Here is a 27,355-nt window from a genome sequence, read left to right as displayed (position 1 = left end):
CTTTGGCTCAAATTAATCTAAAATTGATGAGAAAATATTTTATATTGATGAGAAATTGTGTAATAATGTTGAGAAATCATTTAGAGAATTTTTTTGGGATTTTTGGAGAATTTTTCAAATGTTTTAAACAATAAAAAATGTGATTTTCAAATTTGTTTGACGTAAATACCAAACAAGGACATCCTATGGGGATGCCACATGGATCCCAAGTGGCCATAGGGATGCCATGTGGCACCCCCACCTCCCCACTCGTGGATGACATCGTGCTGACATCATATCCATGTGGGGACCTATTTGTCATTAATTCTTAATTCTTTTGTTGGCATTATGTTATAACATGTTATCTTGTTATTTAAAGTATTATATATTGTTATGACTTCAGTTTGATTTAAGTCGCATGTTTTTTTCTTGCTCATATGTGCCAAGTTTGGCATGTGTGAAGTCATGGGATTTTGAGAATTAATTTAATTCATATTATTATCCACATATGTTTTTGTAGCATGTGGGTATATCTTATATGGCACCACTTTATGGGCTTGACCCATGTGAAACTTTAGTGTTGTTAAAATCCTATTGGTTGTGTCATAAGATATTTTATTCACATGTGTGGATATTCCATATTACCTTTATGTCTATGTTCTTGTATTTTGTTGACTCTCACAAATTATTTAAAAACCATGGGCATAAATGTAAACATGAATCTGGACTTAATGGGAAATAAAACATGGAGCTAAGGACTTCCAGGTAAAATGACTATAAACCTAGGTTTTAAGGAGTGAAGGGTGTCAAAAGCTCCTCCATTGATACTGGTGATAAGATATGAATGAGTGGCTTGGATAAAAGCCTCTTATATGCTATTGATCTAAGGCATCAGGGATCAAGATCAAATCCATCTTTATGATCTAAGATAAAAGTAACTTATGGGATCAATTATCCATAGAGCCTTCCTCGCACAACATCTTTCACCTATGGATGTGACACCCATTACTCTAATGCTTGTTTTCACTCAATTAGAACCACACTCCCAAGAGTGCAAAAATATGAGTTCATAAACACATGAATATATGAGAGCGGAAATCAAAAAACCAAGCGGCAAGGCTTTTAATGGCGATTTATTCGGCTACAGAGGTATAAAGATGGAGGCAAATAGGTGGTCCATTTTAAAACAATTGAAACTAACGATCCAAATGTTTTCTTAATAGAATTATTATTTCTAATTTTCAAATTTTATTTATTTTTTCATACTCATGATCCCATGTTAAAGATTACATATTCTCTACAACTTAGGATCTAATTCTATTTAAAAATAAATTTATTAAGGCGCCCACATTTCTACATGTGCGGGCTTGACTGCATGCTAACTGCATCTATTTTTATATATTTAAATATTTTTTGTATTTTTATATTTATTTTAATTTTTATCTACTCCTCTTTTCGCTTTATGGCTTGGCTCGGCTCGTGAGCTTGGCTATGAAGAAAGAGGTAATAAACAGCCTATTTGAGAGCGAGAAAATTAGGGGGAAAGAGATGCCTTATAACAGTTCAGATTATGAAGCAAAGAATTGGGATATGGAAGCCCTAAACTTCTAAAAATTTGAAGTTTTATATTGTTGAGAAAGAAATGGTTTGCAAAATGTGTGGATCTATGGAGGGTGAGAATGAAAGTCAGGATGAGAGATTAGTGTGGGTAGTTGGCATAAGGGGGCGAAGAGTTCAGAAAATGGAAAGAGAAGGGAGATGACGAGATTTCGGGAAATGGGGCAAGAGTCTCGAAAATTGAAAGAGAAGGGAGATGGAGAGATTTGGGGAGTGGGGAAGAAGAGATGAAAGAAAGAGGAGGGCGATAGATGATCAGAAAAGAGAGGGATACTCGGCTCATTCAATTCGGCTCATTCATTCAATTGCTCTCTCTCCCATTGGAGGGAGGCTTGGGGGTGAAGGAAGTTGGAATGGGTACTCTCTCCTCTCTCTATCCAAAAATTTCAATGGGTACTGTAAATGGGACAAGATTTTTTATTGTTTCCCTCTTTCTAAATTAATATTTCTCTCTAGACTAAATTGTGTAGCATTATTTATACTCGCTGAAAAATAAAATGATTGATTGGCTACTATATGCTATGGGTCTTTATGTTGTTTCTCTGTTTTCGAACCTGTAATTAGCTACATTACTCCTGTCTTCCTCTCTCTACTTTTTTTTCTCTCTCTTCTCTTACAGTAATGTGACAAAATTTTAAGATAGAGGTGGACAGTAATGTGACAAAATTTTAAGATAGAGGTGGACAGTCAAACATGCACAGAAAAATGCATATTCAGAATAATAATTCATATATATGGAAAACTGGTAATGGCTATTCATATTTCTAAAAATATGAATATTCAGATTCTGTTATGTCAAACAGAGCCTTAAAGTTTTAAAAAAAAAGAAAAGAATCTCGTTTCCCTTTTTTCTGCACTATTTTTATTTAAATGAGAGAGAGCAGATAGAGAAGCTCACTGTGATGGAAATGCTATAGGATATGTTACAGGGAATGCGAACTCCATGGAAATGATAAGCCGGTAAGAATGTCGGACTAACCCTCCAATATTTTTTTCTGGGTAAGTCAGTGGGGGAGACATAACCCCTCCAAATCTAGTTTCGGACATGCACTTTCTGAGATATTATTACCAATCGCTTTGCATTGGTATATATCTGATATTAACGCTGCGATTTGGAGGTATTTGGATTGAGTTGAGGCACGAGGGAGGTTAATGGTAATCATAATCTCGGAGATTCTCATAAAAGTAACTGTGATTTTCAGTTCACGTAAAGTACAGAAGAGAGAAGGAGAGAGAGAGAAAGAGAGGATTTTTGAGGAATTGTTTTGGTTAAAAATGGGAGAAATGTGATTGGTGAGTGTTTCTATTGGTTGATTTTTTAATTGGTTCAAAATGGATTTCAGGAGGGGTTTAAGCGTAAAGTAGTGGAGGGAGAGAAGCCTTGTCCAATGACGCGTCTGTGAACTGAACATTCCACTTGCGAGTGATGTGGTAATTTCTTATTTGTGTTTCATTATATTTGTTGTGAGAGAAAATGTTATTCCTTTGTTTTTTCTTTCTTTTTTCTATTATTTATCAGTATCGAGTGTTAAGCGTTAGGTGGTAATGTATGTGCAGGGAGCAACGCTGACTTGCTTCTACGAGATCGACAACATTAGGCTGCCTCGTAATTCCCCCATTCACCTCATGACCATTTGTGTTGTGTGGGTATGGAAACAAACAAAACCCTATTCTTAAATATTCTCAATGACCTCTTGAGTTTTACTGTTGCCAGTCATATTAGATAGTTTCTCAGATATTTGGAATTCCAACAAATTTCGGAAGGTGCTTCTGTTTCCTCTAACCCTACCTCACTTTCACCAAATCTAGTTAAGCCTACAAGTATCAGTTATAAGATAAGATATTCATACCATACTTGTAAGAAATAACCTGAATTACAACTGAGAAAGAAAGAACATGCAATGCACATATCGATTCTCTTATGTACACATAGCAAGTTTAGGTGCATCCTAATCTCTCATCGTCATCTTTTCTTTGTAGATAAAGTAATAGAGATAAATTTATGGGATTTGAGAGTAAGACTGCTCCATGCAACTGGGTTTGTTGCATTCCAGCTAAACTCAAACTAATTCATGAAACACAGGAAGTGAATATATGAAATTTTTGCACTATAAATGAGGTTCAACGAAGCCTCAACAAGGATGCACACCCTGAAGAGATGCCATGCATAACAAAAGTCAACTCGTATTAACAACACCTATATTGCATTTCTCTTGTCTCTTCTGACCCCGCTTTTGGACTGTCTGGATTTGATGGTTACATGAATTTTACATCTGTTAATTCTTCTTTCTAGTTCATCGCATTGGTTCTATCAGATTTTGGCCTACCTTAGTTCCAGGGTACAACAAGGGTACATTAAGAACAAAAAAAACATAAGAATTATATAGACTTGTGAGATCAATTTATGTATATGTAATTTAGATATGCTTTACAATGGTTTGTGAGTTTTTATTGTCAAATGTCCTTTTTTTTTTTTTTTTTTTCTGGATTTTTTTGGAATCTCCAACCCTAAACCATATTTTGTAATCCAATTTGTTATATTCTTTTGTACTTATTTTGATTCCTTACATGTTGTTTTTAGTTTTGTTTTGGGTCTAAATATTTTATTTTATTTATTAGCATTTTAAAGAAATCTTTTTTTTAAGGGGCTTTGGGTCATGTACATGCCTAGTCCACTCGGCCTCACACTTGGCTGAGTTACTCGGGCTGATTCCAAGGCCCAAGCAAAGTGGAATAACACTGCTTAGTATTAACCATGAATGTCTGTCACACACAGACATGGCCATGGTGTAAATATTCATACATGAACCCATTCATTTCTTTAACATTGGGAAATTTTGGTACCTGATTTCAGGAGTTTCTTTGATAAATTCTTTCATAGAGGGATCCTCAACAAAGCTATCAATGCTACCTTTATAGCTCTTATCCCTAAGAAAGAAGGTGTTGAAGAGCTTAAGGACTATCGTCCTATTAGCTTACTCTACTCCTCATACAAAATTCTAGTCAAGGTTCTGGCCTCTAGACTCAAGCAGGTCCTTCGACTCATCATTTCGCAATCCCAATCAGCCTTCATCCAAGACAGGTTGATCATGGATGGTGTGGTGGTTGCTCATGAGTCTATTCATTCTAGGTTTCTCTCTAAGAAACCAGGATTGATTTTCAAGATTGATTGGGAGAGAGCTTATGACCACCGACTCGCATTTACTGGATGAGACTATGGCAAGAATGAACTTTGGCCCCCGATGGAGAAAGTGGATAAGAGGCTGTATTTCCACTCTGCCTTGTACTTGGTTGAGTTACTTGCTCAGGCAAGAGCCGAGTCCAAGGCCTAAGCAAAGTGTTATAACATCGCTTAGTATTAACCATGAATGTTTGTCATACATGAACCCATTATTTTCTTTAACATTGGGAAATTGTGGTAGTTTCCTCATGGAATATTATTTTTAATAGATTTTTCACATAACACAACATAAAAGCTTATGGACAAATGAGGCATGTGATGAACAAATGAGGCATGTGATGAACTTTTTTTTTTTTTTTAACAAACTTGTTAAACATCTATGGGGATGGAAATATTTTAAGATCCTTAAGTAACTCTATTTTTTTCTTTCCTTTATTTTTTATTTTTTATTTTTTATGGGTCGAGTGTTTGAAAAAAAATATAAACTAATTTAGAAAGATATTTGTTGTAAACCTGAGACCTGCCATGAATGATTTGGTTTGGTGCATTGGCCGAAAACTGGTGATTATAGAGATTGTAGAGGTCAAGGAGGTAGGACACGAAACCTTGTGAGATCGAAGCGTTTTTTTAGCACTAGAGAAGAGCTCGAGGGACTTTGGGATCTGATTTGTTAACAAATGTAAAGCCTACGTTTCGATGGTTTTTAACCTTCGCATTTTTATGTTTTCTCACCACAATCTTCTTTATATCTATGCTATTATAGGTTTTCGGTTTACTTCATTGTTTTTGTTTGTTATCTCTTCAATTTTTTTCTATTATAATTGATTTTGCACTATGAAGCACATCAAATTTTGTTACGCTTTTATGATTCATCTGATGTGATCCTTTCTTGTCATGTGTTTTATATATTGGGTCTAAAATTTCTTTAGAAGGTCTTGGGAGAAATGCTCAACAATTTATGCTCTAAACTCTTGGACTATAGAACTAAATTTACAATTTACAAGAAAACGTTTTAGTATGATCCAAAAAACTTTCTTCTTAGAGAATGTTTTTTTTTTCTTTCGAGGATCCAATTTTTTCCCTCTAAACCCATTTTCTATCTCTTCTGGATTGGATGCCTTAATTGTGTTTTTCTGTTTTCTTTTACTCCACATCTATCCCCTCCATTTGAGACTGCCTCCCAACCCTAGATTTATCACCCTAAGGTCATCGACATAGAACCTTGATAGATTGCTATCGACGGATGCCTTAATTCCATTTTTCTCTATTCTTCTTTTTTTTTGTTATTTTTACCATGAATAGAGGTGATATTGATGGATAAAATTAAAATAGACATTGTTGGTAATGGTAATGGTTTGACCTGGACACATGGTTTGGAGTTACTCTTTTCTTTTTTACCTATCTGCCATCTTTTCCTATTAGATAAGGGCAAGTTTTCTATGCTTCCCCTAAAGAATAAAACTTATATACTTCCCCTTATCCAACCGTCCATTCTAAATGGACGGTTGAGATGGCCCTAATCACAATGTCACGTTACATATCTAAGAGAAAATATTCGTAGGACCATTACAACTGTAGAAATGGCTATGATTGCAGATAAATGCCACATGAGAAGTTTATTTCTGGCAGGCAAGGATGTGAGATCCTAAAGATTCTTACCAGAGGCATTTCAAATGCCCTAAAGTCTCCAACAGGTTTCTTTGAAAAAACACCATACGCATATTTGACAGGTACATGGTGCCCTTGGCTTTAACTTTACGTCTAGGAGCTCTAAGATGAAAAACAGCAACTCGCCAGGTTAGAATACTACTATGGAATCAAAACCCGAACAAAATTGCACTTTAGCGCATCAAGCCTACAAGTATAAAGTGAAGCTTATATTAACTCTTTCCTTTTCTATTATTGTTGTTGGCGCATTGATTGCCACTAGAAGTTCAACAAGTTTGAATTTTTTTTTTTTTTTTAGGACATTACAATTGGTTGGTTATCCATGTAAAAAAACAAATGCCACAAAAAAGCATTTGCATGCCAATAGCCAAAATCATATTTGAAGTATAGAAAATTGAATTTCTTGTCCACCATATTCAAGCTTTGTAAATATTCAATACCGAATATGTGATAGTACAAACTAGTGGTAAACATAGCATTACAATAGGAAGAGGTCACAAGCAATCTTCATATACAACATGCTAAGAAGTTTATAGTTGTTAGCTAACAATTTAACCGCTTGTTTGAAAATTCCAACCAATTTCACAGAAGAGTAGGAGACGACCACTGTTCTGGTTTCTTTGTTTTACCTACTGCAACAAGTAAAACTGATACCAAGATGGATGATTGCTTATCAAGTGAAAATGACAAAAACTTGATAATATGAAGGAACTCAACTCCCCAAAATAAATGTTTCAGAAACCAGCATGATTCTGCCGCACAAAATTACATGGAATGCATCGCCATCATGTCACCTCTCAGCACTACCAAGCATTTCCACACTTACCTATGTATCTCCAATATCTCCTCCAAGCTTGCCAAGCATTTGCACGTGCACCCCATGATTTTTCATGAATTTCTCAGGCTAATACATTTGAAGTATTCATCAGAGTTTTCCGCAGAATTTTCAGCACACATCTAAATGCTTTCATTTTCATAAAAGATTCCCTATTATGGCATCATATTCTATGTATCTATTCCGATCATGGGGACCAAGTTTTACTAACTTCTTTTCTCTTTTTCAAGACTACACATGAATTTGCATTTCCAATAGAAATTTATCAACTGAAAGACGGTACCTTTTTTCATGGTACTAAAAAACAAATTTTCAATAAATTGTTCAGTCTGACATGATAATGTGGCAGTGTTTAGCCAAAAGAAACCCATCCAGAAGGTAGACACACAATACGCGAAGCTTTCAATTTCAGTCACTAGGACCTACTGCTCTTTCCTACAATCACTTGTGCACATCATCCGGATCCTCCGTAGTAATCAGAAACTCTTTTTGTCGATGGCACTCACGCACAAGTGCCACCACAACTCAAAACTTTGTCACTGCAATCTCATTTATGCTGCCATTCCCCATACTGTCACCTCTCACTCACTAGCATCTAAAACTCTCACCCAAGAGGCTCATAAACATGATCAATCAATAACAAAATGTAGACCGATCTATACAATTCTTTGACCATGCTGTTAAGTATCACCCCAATTTCTTTCATAATCCTGATACTTATCATACGATCATAGAGAAATTAGCCATGGCTAGGGCTTTGAATTCCATGGAAATTATACTCAAAGAGTTAAAGGATTCCAGAATTTTTTTAGTGAAGTAACATTCATAGATGTTATTCCAAACTATGGCTTTGCAAACAAGCCCAAGTTGGCCCTTCAATCCTTTTTCCAGATGAATGAGTTTGGGATAAGCAAGTCAGGTCTTTTAATACTCTTTTGAATGCAATGATTCAGATCTTTTAATACTCTATTGAATGCAATGATTCAGACCAAAAGGCTTTATTTGGTTAATTATATGTATTGTATAGGAATTGAAGGAAATTTGGGATATTTCCAATTGTTTTTACCTGCCATATCCTAATTAAGGCCTTGTGTTAAATGAACGATTTGAAATCAGCTTTCTAGGTTTTGGAGGAGATGCCAAGCTAGGGTTTTTTTCTAAATATTGTAACTCTGTAAGCTGTGACTTGCAGTTATGAGTGGATTTTGTGGCGTAAAAAGGATTTTTGAATGAGATTATAAGCAGAGTTTGGGTCCCTAACCGTTCAACTTACACAGTCGTAATTGATGGTTTAGGGAAATTAATGGAGGCTGTTAAGCTCATAATGACATGGAGGACAATTGGGTTCTTCCAAATGATGTCACGTATGGCGTAGTTATTAAATCTTACCATAAAGAGGGGCGACCAAGCGAGGCTTTAAGCCTTTTGAATGAAATGCTTGAGAAGAAGTTTATATCATGCCCAACCAGTGTTGCAAATTTTTTTATCTTATTTGTCAAGGAGGCAACGTTGATGAGGCTTGTATGCTATGGAAGAAGCTCTTAAAGATGAAATACACTCTGATAATGCTATATATAGTGCTCTCATATATTGGCTTTGTAAAGGTGGTAAACTTAAAGCAATGAGGAAGCTTGTTGATGAGTTTGAGAAAGGGTTTTATCCAAGTACATTGACAAAGACAAGTCTGTGGTCACAAAGATCAAGAATTGCATAGGAGTGTCCTGATCTCTTTCTTCAGTACAAGGGGAGTCCAACTACATGCAAACAACGAACCAAGTACGCCTCTCTTTTCCATTTTGGTCCAATGTCATTGTCATGCTTGCGTGCTGCGTAGGATGCCATGCAGAGGCTTTTAGGCACTTCCCTTTACAAGCCACCATCTCATTGCATAATTAGGTCTTTGTTTCCTCTTGTCCCGCTTTGCTCAATAGAGTCTTGGTTTCCTCCTGGCTCAGCATCCGCCACCTTGGACCCTCTTTGGCTCTGCATATTACATGGACGATACACATCCACCACCTTGGATCCTCCAAGTCAATGCCTTTTCACATGCCAAGGCGAGAGTGATGGAGCCCCCTATGTCCTAGATAGAATCAGCTCCGACCAGCTCTAGTAGGTTGTTCCATCCAAGTAAAGCCCCACTCTAATGGCCTTTTTCATCCAATTAGAGTACAACCTCTGTGATGATCTTTTCCTTCCAAGTAGCGCATATCACATAACATGTTTTATCCATAGAGCCTTCCTCACACATCTTTCACCCATGGATGTGGCACCCATTACTCTAATGGTTGCTTTCAGTCAATTAGAGCCATACTACTAGGGCTGCAAAAATTTGAGTACATAAACACATATGAATATATGAGAGCGGAAATCAAAAAACCAAGCGGCAAGGCTTTTAAAGGCGATTTATTAAGCTTTCGATGCACTCATGCCATATGAATTACACTGTTCTTTATATTACATGTACATGTTTGACCTTTGCCTGTATAGAGCTTTTGTAATCCTTTATATTTTGTGTCTCATTTCTTTTGTGCTTCTTATACTTGGAATATTGGATTTCTGTTCGTTTCCTATATTTTAATGGTAATTGCTAAATGCCTTCCTTCTGTTGAAAACGCAATTAATGGAATACTGAAGCGAGCTTCTAATGGGGTGGGAGCCTTCAATTGGTCACTTTTAGTGTTGGAATGTTGGTCCACTTTTTGAGCATTATGTCATAGATTTGGTGCAGTTATTTTTTGTGCATGGTTCTTTGATACTGCAAACATGAAGAAAACACCCAATTTACTCATTCAAAAAACTCCCGGCCATGCAGGGGCCTCTCGTCTTATTGTTTCTCTTGTAATCTTATTTCAGTAATATAAATATTAACAATTACCAAAAAAAAAAAAACCGATCAACGAGGGAAAAAAAAAAGACAGAACTATAAATCATGACCAAATATCTTGTTAATGCTTCTGGAGTGACTGCTTCAAATAGACACGAGTATAACTTGAACTTTTTCATTAATGTTAACTAATGGCTTTTCATATCCCGCTGGGCTTACAAGACCTCACCTTGTTGCGCAGCAGCTCAATTGATTTTGAAACTTTTGGTTCATGAAATAATGTATCAAATTTTACAGTGAATATGGAGTATTGGGCTAAGTTCTCGTCTCCTTGCTTTCCCTGTGAAATGAAGATGAGCTGCAGTTACTATTTAGTGTTTAAACCGAATGGATACTTTGTATGCTCAATATTCTAATGCACTAACCATGGTATTGCTGGACCAAACCATGTGAAGTTATGAACATTTGTTGCCATGGGATGTGTAGGGTTATATGCATGCTCATGAGTGTGGCTTGCTGCTGGACGTCAATATGTGTTAGAAGGCTTATCAACTTAAACAAGGGAGTCTAAAGTGAAAATAGTCAAGTCTTTTAGAAGAAGATGAAACATAAAACTAGGAGATGCGTGAAGCTTTTTTCAGTAATGCGTATTTACCTTAGGATATATTCTCTTTTTATAATTCTTTTCTGGCATGCAATGAGAAATGGAGCATCAACATGTGAACTTGTTCAAATATAGGGCTCATGGCATTAAGAGGATATGTTATTTTCTGAGATGGGAGATGGAACCTTTAGTCTTCCTTGTTTTTTATCCAAATCAGTTGTAATTGTCATTCAGAATTGGGTTGGTTTAGAAACATAAGTATGGTATCTATCAATTTTAGAGTAGTATTTGTTAAGTTTCTAGACTAGCAACATATCTGTGAACTTTCTGGGATTGTACCTTTTTTAATTGACAAGCTTTTGCCATTTAGTGGTTTTTTATTTATATATATATATATTTGTTAATAAAGATACTTGACTATATGGAATGTTTCTTCATGGAGAAAAACGGACTACGAATTATGGTTTCATATAGCTGACTTATTCCTAAATGCATTTGATTCCGAGTTAGCCAACTCATCAGCCATATCTTCTGAAAAATGTATTTAACAAGTTATTGAGAACTGGTCTTATTTCTGTTAGTTCTTTTGAAACTATTGATGGCTTTCCAAATTTTCTAGATCACAGTGGCAGTATCGAACTTTATAAAATTGATGGCTCATCTGCAGTTACTCCTATCTTACCACTTTAGATAATATCAATCCTCAAAGTTCTATTTAGGCTTGTCATTCCATACGAGACTATGTTATTGTTGGTTACGTGGCCTTTCAAGGCCTTAAAGCTAATAGTCTTATACTCAGTGGGAGTTAGAGAGAGACTGAATCTAGATGCTTAGCGCACTGGGGCCCATATTCATATACCCCGAGTATTTGAGGCATTGGGAATATACGTTTTGAGAGTGTGAACTCTCGGGGAGGTGTGAGGGTCACCTCCCAGTCATGACTATATTGATTAGAATGCCTCATAGTTTAGGGCATAAGCCAGGGTTTCGAGAATCCAATCGAGAATAGTAGAACCCAAATATTTAAAAGAGTATTCGCCCTGTATGGAATGGTCGGCTCATAGGACATGAGCCCATATCCTAACACAAGACCTTTCCATGGCATGTGCACCCACAGTCGTTTGGAGAAGCCACTCTTCTATAGTATTATCCAACTTAGAAGAGCTAGTGCACATGTGCTTTGAGAGGACCCTTGTATTTGAATAAGAACATGCCCCACAGGGGTGCACCAGTAATCCATTGAACCCCCGGTGACTAGTGGCCCTGGCTCAGCGACTTTGATGTAAGCAATTATGTGTCCCTGCCGTAGACTGTGGAGCATAGGTCCATTGGGTCGGCTTGAGACACCAGTGGAATGTCATTTGGGTTAGCCCAATGGAAGACTCCGACTAGTGAATTAATCTAAAATTGATGAGAAAATATTTTATATTGATGAGAAATTGTGTAATAATGTTGAGAAATCATTTAAAAAAAAAATTTGGGATTTTTTGAGAATTTTTCAGATTTTTCAAACAATAAAAAATGTGATTTTCATATTTGTTTGACATAAATACCAAACAAGGACATCTTATGGGGATGCCACATGGATGCCACGTGGCACCCCCACCTCCCCACTCGTGGATGACATCATGTTGACATCATATCCATGTGGGGACCTATTTGTCATTAATTCTTTTGTTGGTATTATGTTATAACGTGTTATCTTGTTATTTAAAGTGTTATATTATGACTTCAGTTTGATTTAAGTCGCATGTTTTTTTCTTGCTCATATGTGTCATTTTTGGAATCTGTGAAGTCATGGGATTTTGAGAATTAATTTAATTCATATTATTATCCACATGTTTTTGTAGCATGTGGGTATATCTTATGTGCCTCTTTGGCAATGCATATTACAAGGACTGTGCAAGTATGCATATCCAGCTTAGTTGTGGGCCAACCCTCCAAGTCAAGGCGAGAGTGATGGAGCCCCCTATGTCCTAGATAGAATCAGCTCCAACCAGCTCTAGTAGCTTGTTTCATCCTAGTAAGGCCCTACTCTAATGGCCTTCTTCATCCAATTAGAGTGCACTTTCTGTGATGATCTTTTTCTTCCAAGTAACACATATCACATGGCCTCTTTCATCCATAGAGCCTTCCTCGCACAACATCTTTCGCCTATGGATGTGGCACCCATCACTCTAATGGTGTCTTTCGCTCAATTAGAGCCACACTCCTAGGTGTGGAAAAATATGAGTAACTAAACACAGGAATATGTGAGAGCTGAAATCCAAAAACCAAGTGGCAATGCTTTTAAAGGCAATTTATTCGTCTTTCGATGCACTCATGCCATATGAAGCACATTGTTCATCATATTACCTGTACATGTTTGACGATTGCCCTAATAAAGCTTTTGTAATACTTTATATTTTGTATCGCGTTTCGTTTGTGCTTCTTATACTTGGAGTATTGGATTTCTGTTCTTTTCCTATATTTTAATGGAAACTGCTAAATGGATTCTTTCCGTTGAAAATGCAATTAGTGGAATACTGAAGCATGCTTCTAATGGGGAGAAAGCCTTCAATCGATCACTTTTAGTATCAAAATGTTGGTCCATTTTTTGGGCATTATGTCATCAATTTGGTGCAGTTATTTTTTGTGCATGGTTCTTTGATACTACTACAAACATGAAGAAAACACCCATTTACGTAAAAAACAGATCAGTGAACAAAAAATAAAAAATATGGAACTATAAATCAAGACCAAATATCTTGTTAATTCTTCTAGAATGACTGCTTCAAATAGACACTAGTATAACTTGAACTTTTTCATTAATGTTAATTAATGGCTTTTTATATCCCATTGGGCTTGCAGGACCTCACCTTGTTGCCCAACAGGACAACTGATTTTGAAACTTTTGGTTCATGAAATAGTGTCTGAAATTCTACGGTGAAGTTGGAGGATTGAGGTTGGTTCTCGTCTCCTTGCTTTCCCTGTGAAATGAAGGTGAGCTGCAGTTAATATTTAGTGTTTAAACAGAACAGATACTTTGCATGCTTCAATATTGTAATGCACTAACCATGATATTGCTGGACCAAACCATGTGAAGTTATGAACTTTTGTTGCCATGGGATGCGTAGGCATGCTCATGAGAGTGGCTTGCTGTTGGATGTCAATATGTGTTAGAAGGCTTATCAGATTAAACAAGGTAGTTTAAAGTGAAAATAGTCAGTCTTTTGGAAGAAGATGAAACATAAAACTAGGAGATACATGAAGTTTTTCTCAGTAATGCATATTTACCTTAGGATATATTCCTTTTTATAATTCTTTTTTTTTTTTGAGAAAGTTACTTTTTATAATTATTTTCAGTCATGCAATGGGAAATAGAGCATCATCATGTGAACGTGTGCAAATATAGGGCTCACTGGTACCATGTGGATGTGTTATTTTTTGAGATAGAGACTTAACCTTTATTCTTCCTTGTTACTTATCCAAATCAGATGTCATTCTCATTTGGAATAAGGCTGATTTGGAAACATAAAGGTGGTATCCAAATCAAATGTCCATTCTACATAGAGGATGATGTAGACTGACTTTCTTGTTAATAGCAGGTATGTAGCTTTAATCTCGACTTAGTTCATTCCTGCACTATGGGTTGTTAGGGACATGGGAATTAGCATAGATGGAAGGGGACAATCTTTGACATTGGGAATGAGCATAGATGGAGGGGGACTATCTTTGATTTTTTAGTTTCGATAGGGTAAAAGATTTTATAAAGGTTTTAATTTCGAAGAAATGTATCTTTTGGATGAGAATTTTTTTTTTTTTTTTTTTTTTTTTTGCATTAAAAAAATGCAAAGGTTAAGAACATTATTATTTCTAAGCTTGTATAATCTTGGCTATTGTACCCTGGCAATTTTTCCTAAATTTGAATAAAAAAATAGTGATAACTATGTATTCTATATTCGTTGGGCAACAATGTTCATTTCACAAGTTTTTGTTCGGACATTTGTTGCATATACATCTTGCGAATAATATCATTTATTCATACCATCTTTGAATAGTCAAAACTTCCAAAAAAATCATCAACTTGATTTCCAAGTTATGGAGGCTTACACAACTTTTAGAAATGTTAGTTTCCTTGAGTGGGGCGTGCTACCCTAAGTGGCCACATGTGGGCCCCACTCTATTTTACCATGTGATTAATTTAAGGTGGCCCATGTTCCATGGTGGACCCCCATATGATTAGTGATTTATAAAATTTGTATATTGATTATTAGAAGATTGAAAATAAAATTTATTTTCTCTTGAATATTTAAAAATTGAAAAATTAATATCTCTGGATTTATAAATCTAATATATCTAGAGATTCACAAAAAATCAAATAATCAATCTAAGAATCATATATCATCAAACTAATTAAAACCAAATAATTTTGTTGGGAATCAGATCTGTATAGGTCTAGGAATATAAAATTCCTGATTCACTTCATCTTCTACTGTAGACTATAATCCGCACTTGCTTTGTCAAACCGACCCAGCAATACCCATTACTCATGGACCACTGCAGCGGTTCATGATTGGGCTATCACAATTAGCCAATAGGCAAGGAGACACAATCCCAATCTATGGACTACAGGTTCTTCTCTAGAGACTAACCAATGTCACTTAGATCTGATTCAACCACAACTCTATGGTGCATAGGGGTAATCTCTCGCACATTTACACACTTCACCCTCAAAGGTGATTCGCTTTCCCAATATGGCTATTATATGTACATGTCGTGTGATGGTTCAGTGATGAAGCTTTGGCCCTCGTCTCTAAAGGCCAACCATCCACACAAGGATCACACAATCTCTCGGCTCACACATCCGAGCAACTCCGACCTAATCAAGGAATGACCCATCAAACCCTCATCAGTTTAATTCCATGCCCAGGTAACTTGGGTATTCCAAATCGACTGGCCTAGCACATCATGCTAAGTTTGAGTATCGGCATATAGCATTTGCATGTTATGGTCCATAAAGGACCACACTCCCGTTGAGTTTATGTTCCACTACATCAGGATGTTAGTTACAAGCTCTTATAAGGCCTTTAATAGCCACAGAAACTCAACGTCTTCCCCTTGGCCTTTGAAGACCATACAAACTCTCTTCCTCAAATTCTCATCCCTCAATTACAATCTCTCTCTCAATAATTTATCGTTTATTCTCTCTCATTACATTAACCCTAGTGAACTCTTTTGCCATCAATCATTTCACAAAGGATTTATGAATGCACCTTCTGAGGGAGTCATGAAGCCTCTTTCTCTTTGTTGCTCGGATCACATCCCGAACGTGGTCGTAGTCCATCTTTTCATGTCGCATCGTGAATCAAAGACTTGTTGTCGCTGAAGATCATCATGTATCCTCATCGCATGGGGTCGTATCTCAGCAACTCAAGGGAGTTCTTCAATCATGTTGCTCCCTTTTGTAACCCTACAACCAGCACCACATATCCGGGTTCCATGGGTGAACAACATTATAGTGTGTTGTTCTAGCTGGCCCGCCAAACACAAGCAGGTACTCCCACTAGAATGTTAAGCTATCTGGATCTTTCGTAATAGGATACATGTATATCTAAATATCCAAGTAGCTAAAAGTAATCCTGGGATTGTTAACAGCTCCCACTCAAACAGAACACAAAAAATATATATTATCTCAGCATTCTCATGTATGTGTCATGGGGTAATATAGCAAGTCTTACACCAAATAGTAACTCAATACCCGTTTGGTTTCACAAAATGCAAAAAACCATTCATTTTTCTGAACCACAAAGGTTCAACCACACCAGTCTGCTGGTTGTAAATCCATTAAAACCAAGTTTTCTTAACAACACAATATGTGTCAAAGAAGCCTAGCAAGATGACAATCCTATGATATACCCTACGGTTCATGGTCTTAGGTAATCAAGGATTCTAAAGAACTCAAAAGCAGGTCACATAATCAATACTATGAAACATGAGTCAAGACATGGGTATTTAAAAACAATGCATAGATAAATGACACTTTCTCATATGTACATAAAATACTTTCAAAGCTCGATGTTTTTCCTTATATAAAAAAACTCGACTTGGTATATTTTCACACGCAATAGTTAGAAACTAGCATGGTGGTTTAAAATGATTTTCATAAATACTTAGTAGACCTAGCAAGAGTATGGGGTTTTCTCAAAACCATATTCATAGATCTAGGTTTTTCAACATAAAAAGTTCTATCCGATTTTCAAAAGAATATACTTAGCCTTTAAAAAAACATTTTGCCATGTACACTTTTAATTACTTACCAAGTCATGTTATAGCCACAAAACAAATCATAAAGTCCATCTATGATTTTTATCTATAACGAAACACAACTGAAAATGTGTTTATCAAAAAATTGACAACTATGCAAAATACACATATTTTTCTTGCCAAATATTTGGGGTCTTTAACATGAGATTTTCATCACATAAAAAACACAACTATCACCGGACATTATCGAGAGGACGGTTACGAAGACCGGGTTTCATCGAAACACTCCCTTCGTGCTACATATTTAAATGAGCCATACCCATCTCTCATGTTTGATACTTAGGTCCATAGACCTTGATCAGACCATATCTCCATGTGTTTTACTACTTTAAGTAGTTCACACAACCTCAAGGAAACACAAAAGCACATGGTATTCAAAACTGGCTCTTTCAAATTTGTTAGCAACTTAGCACTTATCAAATAATGTCTATACACTCTATACATTTGCACAAAACCAGCCAAGATATATTCAAAGATTCTTTAAGGATAATAAATAAATTAATGAATCTTCTTTCCCTATATAACCTTACCATGCAATGTGGGATAGGTTTCATACCCTATAACCATTTAGTGTGGTACCTGGGCTTTCTTAATCGTTGCTTTTTTATTTGCTAACGAACTTTTGTGATCTTGGAAGAGCACACAACTGATGGAGAATCTCTTGGTCATCGATTTTACTTGTCAACAAAGCGTCCATCTCTTCGGCCCTTGAATTCTCCCCTTCTCATACCAAAAAGAAGTACTCTTTTTCATCCCATAATTCCATAAATCACAATTTTGATTCTCCCACTAATCTTTAGAGTTCCTATTCTGCCCCCCAAGTCCCCTTTACATACCCCTTCAATACGAAGAGAAACCAAGATACGTTTTACTTGTATTTTGTTTCTTCTATTTTATGTAGTTCCCAGATTTAGCACCCTTCACAAAGAGTGTCATATCTCCCGAATATTGTATTACCTTGAGTGTTAGTTCCCAGATTTAGCACCTTTCCCATTCTATTTTATGGAGGCTTACACAATTTTCAGAAAGTGTTAGTTGCCTTGAGTGGGGTGTGCCACCCTAAGTGGCCTCATGTGGGCCCCACTCTATTTTACCATGTGATTAATTTAAGGTGGGCCCATGTTCTATGGTGGGCCCCCATATGATTAGTGATTTATAAAATTCATAAATTGATTCTTAAAAAATTGGAAATAAACTTTATTTTCTCTTGAATATTTAAATACTGAAAAATGAATATCTCTAGATTTATAAATCTAATTTTTAAAAATAAAATATCCAAATATTGACAAAAACTTCAAATAATCAATTTAAAAATCATATATCATCAAAATAATTAAAAACAAATAATTTTGATGGGAATCGGATCCGTATAGGTCTAGGAATTATAAAATTGATGACGCACTTCATCTTCCACTGCAGGGGTTCATGATTGGGCTACCAAAGTCAGCCATAGGCAAGGGGACGCAATCCCAATCTATGGACTACAGGTTCTCCCTTAGAGACCAACCAAGGTCATTTAGACCTGATGCAACCACAACTCTATGGTGTATAGGGGTAATCTCATGCACATATACACGCTTCACCCTCAAAGGTGGTTTGCTTTCTCGATATGGCTATCATATGTACATGTCGTGTAATAGTTCAATGAGGAGGCTTTGACCTTCATCTCTAGAGGCCAACCATCACACACAAAGGTCACACTGTCCCTCTGCTCACATATCTGGGCAATTTCGACCTCATCAAGGGATGATCCATCAAACCCTCATCGGTTTAATTCCATGCCCAAGTAACTTGGATTTTCCAACTTGACTGGCTTAGCATGTCAACCTAAGCCTGAGTATCAACAAATAACATTTGTTTATTATGGTCCACAAAGGACCACACTCCAACTGAGTTTATGTTTCACTATATCAGGATGTTAGTTACAAGCTCTCATAAGACCTTTAATGGACACAGAAACCCAACATTGATCGAGTCCAAGTTTCTGAACTCAGCCATGGACTAACCCTAGTCTTTGTTTTGAACCATTCTTACCAAATCAAAGTGGGAGTTCAATGAAATTTTCGCTACTTTATATATCTCATTATCTAAATGTAAACAGGAAGGCTAACGTTGAACTGATGTTATTGGGAAGAGAACATTAAGAATGTCGAGGATGGATCTCAATATGTATTTGCAACCACCGGTGCACCTTTCCATTTGGGATACTCAAGATTCATTGCTCAAGTGAAAAATGGTTTAAGCAATATGTGGCCTTTTGAAAAAAGAGAACTTCATCATCATGTTGAAATGTGTGTCATAAGGGGATGAAGAACTAGAGAAGATTTGCCCATGTAATTTTCCTTTAAGCTCCACCTAGTTGGATATCTGCTTCATCCTCCAAGATAAGTTGTTCACCTCTTTCCCATTATGGGAGCCTTTCATCTTTCTTCCTCTAGTTGCCTTTAGGCTATTTTTTTTTTTTTTGCTTTTTTTTTGGGGGGGGGGGGGGGGTCGCTCATGTGCCTCCCACCTTTCTCTCCCTCTTCAACACCATTATTATGGGCGCCCCAACCACCTACCAAACTTATCGCTGCTCAATTAAGCAAGCCTTCACCCTTCAACACTAGAATCAGAAGCTATGCAAACCAAGCTACTTCTATTCCTCCTCCACCTTTACACATTCATATACCTAGTTAAGCCTCAATCTAACGGCCCCCTGTAACCTCAATTCTCTTCTCTAATCTTAGAACAACCGTAAGTTCAGCCCCTTCCTCTTAACTCTAACAAAACGTTTTGCTCAATAAAGGCTACCTATGATTCCCAATCGAACCCTGCAATTCAAAAGTTCAACCTTATCCATTCTTGCTACTCTCTCTTTCTCGTGGGAGCTAGAGGTCTAGGGCATATTCACTTCCAAGGTAGTTTCTTTCAGGCAAGAATAGATCACCTTAAAAGCTCCTTTATAGCTGAGTTCAAACCTCCTAGATGTGAATGTAAGAACATCCTCAAATGGGCCTAGTCCATTTGGAAATCTGAGCTTATTACTTGACATCCTCTCTCCAATGGTACTCATATTTTCTCCTTTCCCTCTAAAGAGTTGTGAGATAGAGCTTGCTATTGAGAATATCTTCTTTAGGAAAGCCAAATTGCTCCTCAAATCTTGGAGCCTAATGATTTTGTTCCTAGTCTAGGTTTTGGATCGATGTCCAGGATATTCCCATCTATAGTTGTTGGAAACGACTGTGATTTCGAATCGTTTCTGGAGTTAGGATCGCATGTATCAGAAGTTTCAGAATCTAGGAATCGCTGTCGGTACGATTCGGATTTGAGAAAAATGATTCTCACTATTTCGGAAGCACGATTCAAAAAATTAGAAATTTTATTTCCCATTTGCAAGAATCGATGTCCCTTCATGTTGGAATCACTTTTCATACCTATATGGAATCACACATGACCCCGTTTATTTCGGTGGTTGCTGGAATCGTGATTTGATTAGATTGGAATCGTGATTCCTAAAAATATGGAATCGCCATTCTTAAAAATAAAGAATCGTGATTCCTAAAATTCTAGAATCGTTGTCCCCATCAACTTGGAATCAACATTCTCACCATTCCGGAATCGTGATTCTGCCAATATTGGAATTGAGATTCTTCCCTTATTGGAATTGCGAACCAATTCCCTCCGGTATATGAGAGAAGTATTTAGAAAATATATAAATTTACCCATTACTACAAAATCGAATTTTGGTCTGTACATACTCAGTCCAAGACTCCAAATACTAATGTCAACCTTTATGATATCTTTGTGGACAATCCCAAACAATGGACTCGGTCTACCGATAACCCTATTATGCTTATAAGGTCTGGAGCTAGTCTACGGCATACAAGGAGTGAGAACATGGGCGAGCTCCTTTTATCTCCTTTCCTTGAATTATAAAATAAGTACATGACATAGTAATTATTCTTTGTTAAATATAGTTTCGAGTCTTTTGACTTTTGAAAATTGAGTTATTCAATTTTTAGTCAATTTCTTTGATATTTAATGATTAATTTAACATAAAACACCACACAGGGCACTTCGCTCATATTCTTATTATCTTCTTGTCCTACTTAAAGAAAAGCATTTTTATTCTCTTATTCAACTTGAAGAAATGACGGTGTTGATCATATATTAAACATTATTACGTTAGTAGTTTAGTATGTACACGATTTACCAAACATTATTAAATTTGAAGTAACATATTTTTTTAGTGTTATTTATTCTTGGTAAGAGTTTTTAAAAAGTAACATGGAATGAAGGATGGAAATTAGTAAATAAGAAAATAAAAATTTTAACATATTACCCATATTTTAAATTTTGATTTTATTGCCGTGTGCAACAACTGTACATTTTCTCACGCTTTCATACATGTCGCGTTCACTCATGATTGAGCACACATCGGAGGTTTCTGCTCTCCCTATGCTCACATTACTTTCGTGTTATATATTATTTAGTTGAACACTTGAAGTTCTTATTCTCACATTACTTTCATGTTATATTATTTAGTTGAAGATTTTAAGTTCCTATTCTCTCATTACTTTCATGTTATATTATTTAGTTCAAGAATTGAAGTTCCTATTCTTTGAATCAACGTTTATTATAAGTAGAATTGCATTGTTGTGTAGCAAGGAATCACGATGATTCCAAACAATATGGATTCGCAGATTCAAAAAATTTGGAATCAACGTTTCTCACAAGCAGGAATCGAGATTCCTAAACTAGGTGGAATCGCGTTCCGCAAAAAATGGAAACTTGATTCTTTTCTTTTAGAATCGACTTTCATCTGGGGAAACACCCAATCGAGATTCAGAAATGCAATCGCTACCCTCATAGGCGATTCGGGTAACTATATTCCCATCCATGCATGTCAACAGACCATGTATAAGGCAATAAGAGATACATGCAGGAGTTTACTAAGCCTCTAAGAAGCTATAAAATCTCATTTAAGTTGGGCCAGCTTGTTCCTGGGTTTCCATACTTTGGGACACTATGTTCATAATGTCTGGGATGGAAGGATTCAAACCTTCGAATAGCGGGACCAAAGCCTGCTGGCTTACCACTTGGCCACGCCCCATTTCTATTTCTATTATTGGGTCCTTCCTCTTGGTTCAGCCTCCTTCCTTGTTCAGTCAAGCTCATTAGATTGTATTATGAGGTCTATTTCCATTAAGGTTCGGAACCTCAACTGCAAGCTCTCTATGCAGCCTCAATCAGTTGAACCTCGAGTTCATCTGTCCACCATTAGGGACCATTGTTTGGTGAATCATGCTCCAGATCACCGTAATCTTGTCCACCCTATGGTGGTTCATGATCCTGAGGGGTGGACTACTGTTGTGTATCACTCATCCAACAATTCTGGGCTGCCCGATCTACGGGGATAGGATTCTCCCTTCTATACACCTCTCTCTTAGGATCCCTCCCCAACCCTTGCCACGTACTGAGCTTCCTTTCCCGTCCCCGGGCCCTTCCACCTGGCCTTGTTGCTGATGCAGCCCACCCATACCTTGGCTCCTCCTAATACTATATTCATGGGAATTTTTTGGTACACCCATTGTATCCTGATTTAGTGATTCATGCCACTTTAGATACTTAGTTGTGTATTACCACACCAGCCATTTTGCATTTCTTGATGCTTGTTGATGGTGAGTTGCCGTCCTTAAGGTCATATATGGCTTCTACAATTTTTTACCTCAGCAATGAACCTTGAGTATCGCGAAAGAAAAGATGTACTAGTAGCTACAAATACATATTGGGATCCATCATGGAGATTATTAGTGTTCTCTTCCCAACAACTTATCAAATGCCACATAAACCTTCCTTGTTTACATTATGCATTGAGATGTACAAAGTAGATGCAACTTCTGTAAACTTCCACTTTGATTTAATATGGATGGTTTAAAACAAGGACTGGGTTAGTTTAACATACCCAAGTCCAGAAACTTGGACTCCGCTAAGTCTGTTAGACTCAGCTGAGTCCAAAACATAAGAATAAAATATTGGGGACCAGCAAGAGCAGCAATATAACTTAAAAGATGCCATAGTTCAGACTCTATATTACTATTTTATTATTGTACTAATAATAAATTATTTTTAAAAAGATATTGTGCATGTGGCCTTGGGATCAGAGCCTGATTAGGAAGGGGAGCAAGATTGGGAGCCAGATCAAGAAGATAAGCTAGAATCTCCATATGGTCAAGGTCTTTGGCCGTACACCTTGAATTTTAGGGATCTTGATTCCAACATGTTGGACAGCTAAATCCTAACTTTTCAAGATCTTGTGATAAATAGATCCATCAGGTAAAAGCGTGTATTTTCTTTTGAAAAATGTATGGAATATGATTTTGCTGCATTACTTACTTTTTTAGAGGATATGCATTTAAGACTTGTTTCTAATGAGTGTGATATATATCAAGTAATCCCTAAGGGATTGGGATCGTGGTCCTTCCATATTGGAGCGAGATCCAACCGAGATCCAGCTGCGGGAGAGTGGGATCACCGCCAAGTTGGGATATCTCGGTAACTACGGTTTGCACATATGATTACACGGCAGTTACTTTTGGTTTGTTGTTTTTTCTTACTATATGCCTAGTTGCCTACGAGCTATTTGTTTAACTTAAAAGGATTTTGTTTTTAATAAAGAATTTTTTGAGATTGTCCCCGATGGTTATGTAAAATCTAGCGTTTGTACTCCAAGTTTGTCTGTGTTTCTTTTGAACTTCTTGGCTGTCACTCGTGCCAGATTGTGTGTGGTTTAGACAACTTATTCTGCTCAAGAAATCATAAAGCAAGCGATAAAAGAAAGTCGTAAACAACATGATTGATTACCTAGCTATAACGGACAAAGTCACTTTCCAAATGGAAAAGCAATAGAACCCAAGTTTTCAATGTGAAAGCTGACATATAGGTGTGCACCTCATTTTTCAATCTGAAAACTGACATGTAGGCTGTTAAAATTTTCTAACACACTTCAAATGGAGGAATGACACACCCCAGCTGTTTGATTTCTCATCTGAAATCTTGGAGTGTTGTTACTTTTCCATCCAAAAAGTAACTGTATTCATTCTATATAATCGCATTTGACTTGTATTCATGGTTTGCCAAGGCGGATGTGATTCTTTGCTGCTGAAAAAGCGACGCATGATTTTTTCTCCAGTATTATTTCACCTGAACACTCTTTATATGCGAATTTGATCTGATATGATAAAAATAAAATAATGAACTCTAGAAGAATGCTGTCAAGGTCTGCCATTATAATTAGGCAATGCAACCAGATTAAAGTAATGATATGGGAAATATGCACGAGAGTGAAACTGGGAAGCACACAGGAAAGAAAGATAAGATGAAATTTCTTGTAAATACAGTTAAGTACAGAGCACCTTTTGCGATACAACTGTCCAAGATGATGAGCATTCTGGACGTATGATATATCTTTTCTACTGGTATTTCATTTTTGTGTTTACTTCTTGTACGCTTTTTTTCCTTCCACAAGTTGGTATTCAGATCTTTGGTGTTGGTATTTTTGTTTTTTCCTGAAATGCCGTTGTGGAGCTGTTTCATTAACGTGACACATTAGCTATAGAAATTAGAAATTGGATTAGATGGTTGTAGGCATCTAATGTGAATGGGAAACTTCATTGGATTAGTTGGCATTTGCTGTAAAGTGGGCATCTTTGTTTTCTTGAACTTTCTTATTTACTTTTAAGAATTGTGGCACAATGTATTGTCTCTAGGTGAGGTACTTCAGAGACAAAATAGAATTAGCATGCCATTGATTTAAATTAATGTTTATAAACGTATATTCGCCTATTGGCTTTGTATTTGGCCTGGCCCTAAGCTGAACCGTATCGAGTTGACTTGGCTGAGTTGAGCCACGCCCCTGAAAAATTTATGGAAATGCTGAGAGTTGGCTGGTTTTTTTAAAACTTGTGGAGTTGTCTAAACAAGGTATAAAAGATAGAGCATCTCCCTTGTGTCTTAATGTTGGCCTCCTGCCCTGGCACTCCGCCCATTTTGGTGACAGAATCCTCTGACTCCTTGGAGGAAGATCTTTTGCCCTGCTCTCGTAACTAGTCCAAGAGGCCTTATAAGTAGATGGAGATCAAGGTAAGATGATTGAGATGTTGAAAGCCATGAAGGTCGATTATACGGGTTCCATCGTTGTGGGGGAGGCCATTGGGATCGAAGAGTTGAATTGGAACCCTACATCTGGAAGGAGGAGAGCTCGACAAAATGAGGTCTAGAGACTTGTTGCGGATTTGCCGTTCGATCCACTTGTTGTTAGCTCTATGGGGATCACCAGGGGTGGGAAAGATTTCTATCCCAAAGATCTTCTCGTGAAATTTCAGGGGACTTGGGGAGCCAAGGAAGAAAAGAGCTTTGAGATGGTTAGTGCGTGCTCACAAACCGCACATTTTACTTCTTCAAAAGACAGTTGTCATCTTTTGGCGTATCAGATGTGCAGAGGTATTGGGGCACAAGAGCCATGGCCTTTTGTTTTGCACCTTCAAATGGAGCATCTGGTGGTTTACTTACTATTGGGGGACCCTTTGGTTCTTGCGGGAACCATTTTGAATGTTTCTTTTAGACTTCTTTCTGTATGTTTTTCTAGTTTGGGCGTTCATAATTGTTGTGTGTTGAATGTTTATGGCCCTAATGTGATCGGGGGATAAAGTTGGTTTTTTTTTTTTCAGACCTTTCTGTGGCGTTTTCGGTTGTTAATGGTCGTAATGTGGTTGGGGATATAGCAGGTGATTTTAGCCATACCAGGGCTCCTTCTAAATCCAATTATGCTCATGATTTTAACTCTTCAATGATGTTGTTTGATAACTTTATCTCCTCAAATGGTTTGCTTGATCTGCACATTGTGGGTACCACATTTACTTGGTCTAATAATTCGGCTACGAACCCCTTGTTGTCCAAGCTGAACAGGTTTCTAGTATCCTATGATTGGGAAACTGTTTTCCAAAGGTTTTTGTCAGAGCTTTGCTGCAATGGACTTCTGACCATGTTCCTATCTTGCTCACACTAAGGGGGTCAGTTTGGGCCACCACTGATTCGTTTTGAACTCTTTTGGATGAGTGAATGTTCACTGCGAAATGAAGTTCATTTTGTTAGGATTAACTCTATGATCAATGGGTGGTCTGGTTTTAAAATTGCACAAAAAATTAAGATTATGAAACACAAAGACTAATTTTGGGAATTTGAATAGCAAAATTAGGGAGGTTTCAAATCAATTGGATGTCCTTAATCAGTTAGAACAAGCTCAAAGGGGTTTGGATGTTGGTCATTTGGTACTAAGGGAAAGCCTAGTGATTAAACTACATGATCTTTTGAAAGAGGGTGAGATTTTTTGGTTTCAACGGTTAAGATCTAAATGGATTAAAGAAGGTGACAATAATTCTAAATATTTTCATGTTATTGCTAATTCTCGTAGACAATTCAATAACATCTCCTCTATCCAAATCCCAGGAGTTCCTCAAGATGACTCCATGGCCACATAAAATGCGATCGTCTCCTTTTTCCAACTTGCCTTTACCTCGGAGCCTCGAATTCCTTTTTCCCTTGACTGCTTGCCCATTTAAGAGACTCTCAATTGAAAGTGCTTTGGATCTTGAGAAGCTTTTCGCTCTAAAGGAAATCAAGGAAGTTGCCTTTAGCCTACCTAGAGATAAGGCACGATGCTTTGATAGGTTTTCGATGGCCTTTTTTCAAGAATTTTGGAGCATTCTCAAAGAGGATTTCCTCTTGTTTTTTTATGAATTTTTTTAATGGAGTGGTCCCTAAAGCCTTAAACTCTATGTTTCTCGCCCTCATCCCCAAAAAACAATACTTGGAAACACTTCAGGACCTCAAACCCGTTAGCCTTCTATTTTCCTCCTACAAAATTTTTGCCAAGGTCCTTGCCAATAGACTCAAGAAGGTCACAGGGGAGGTAATTCAAGGGTAAGCAAATCATGGATGGTATTATGGTTGCACAAGAGGTGATATATTTGGTTCGTAGCCAAGGGAAGAAAGGTGTCTTGCTTAATATTGATTTCGATAAGGCATATGATAGAGTGGAATGAGACTACTTGAACAAGGTTATAAACGTTATGGGGTTCCCTACTAAGTGGAGGGCCTAGATTAAGGGGTGTCTCTCTTCTTCCCATTTTTTCGTTCTGATAAATGGTAAGCCTGCGCTTATTTCAAAGCCTCAAGAGGGCTTCACCAAGGGGATCTACTTTCGCCTTTTCTTTACAAGCTTGTGGCTGAGTCTTTTAGTCTCATGCTTGCTGGGGTTGTGGAGAGTAATTTGATCTCAGGCTTGCCGGTGTCTACTAC

General features: G+C 37.0%; 1 protein-coding gene across 47 annotated transcripts in view; it reads left to right on the top strand.

The window, feature by feature from the left end:
- The window catches only part of LOC148782158 (uncharacterized), a 56,120-nt gene that overhangs the window by 20,320 nt on the left and 8,445 nt on the right, over nucleotides 1-27,355 (top strand). For 10 of the 47 annotated variants that reach the window (XR_016056634.1, XR_016056632.1, XR_016056633.1 and 7 more), the window contains 3 exons: nucleotides 2,940-3,027; nucleotides 3,154-3,243; nucleotides 13,559-13,993. Coding sequence is in view for 1 of the 47 variants with exons in the window: in XM_088868450.1 (XP_088724576.1) it covers nucleotides 13,559-13,590 (32 nt within the window). In the remaining 46 variants the exon portion in view is untranslated. Of the gene's footprint in view, nucleotides 1-2,939; nucleotides 3,028-3,153; nucleotides 3,244-6,373; nucleotides 6,509-13,558; nucleotides 13,994-18,433; nucleotides 18,921-23,133; nucleotides 23,224-23,448; nucleotides 23,692-24,869; nucleotides 24,960-27,355 lie in introns of those variants that run through there. The other 37 variants (XR_016056638.1, XR_016056641.1, XR_016056645.1 and 34 more) reach the window with 18 other exon arrangements.

The sequence above is a fragment of the Amborella trichopoda genome, chromosome 5 (genome assembly GCF_054954075.1).
Source record: "Amborella trichopoda isolate Santa Cruz 75 chromosome 5, AtrichopodaSantaCruz75HAP2 v2.0, whole genome shotgun sequence".
In the NCBI taxonomy this organism is placed as follows: domain Eukaryota; kingdom Viridiplantae; phylum Streptophyta; class Magnoliopsida; order Amborellales; family Amborellaceae; genus Amborella; species Amborella trichopoda.
Note: the sequence above shows the minus strand (reverse complement) of the source record. Positions and strands in the feature narration are given on the sequence as shown.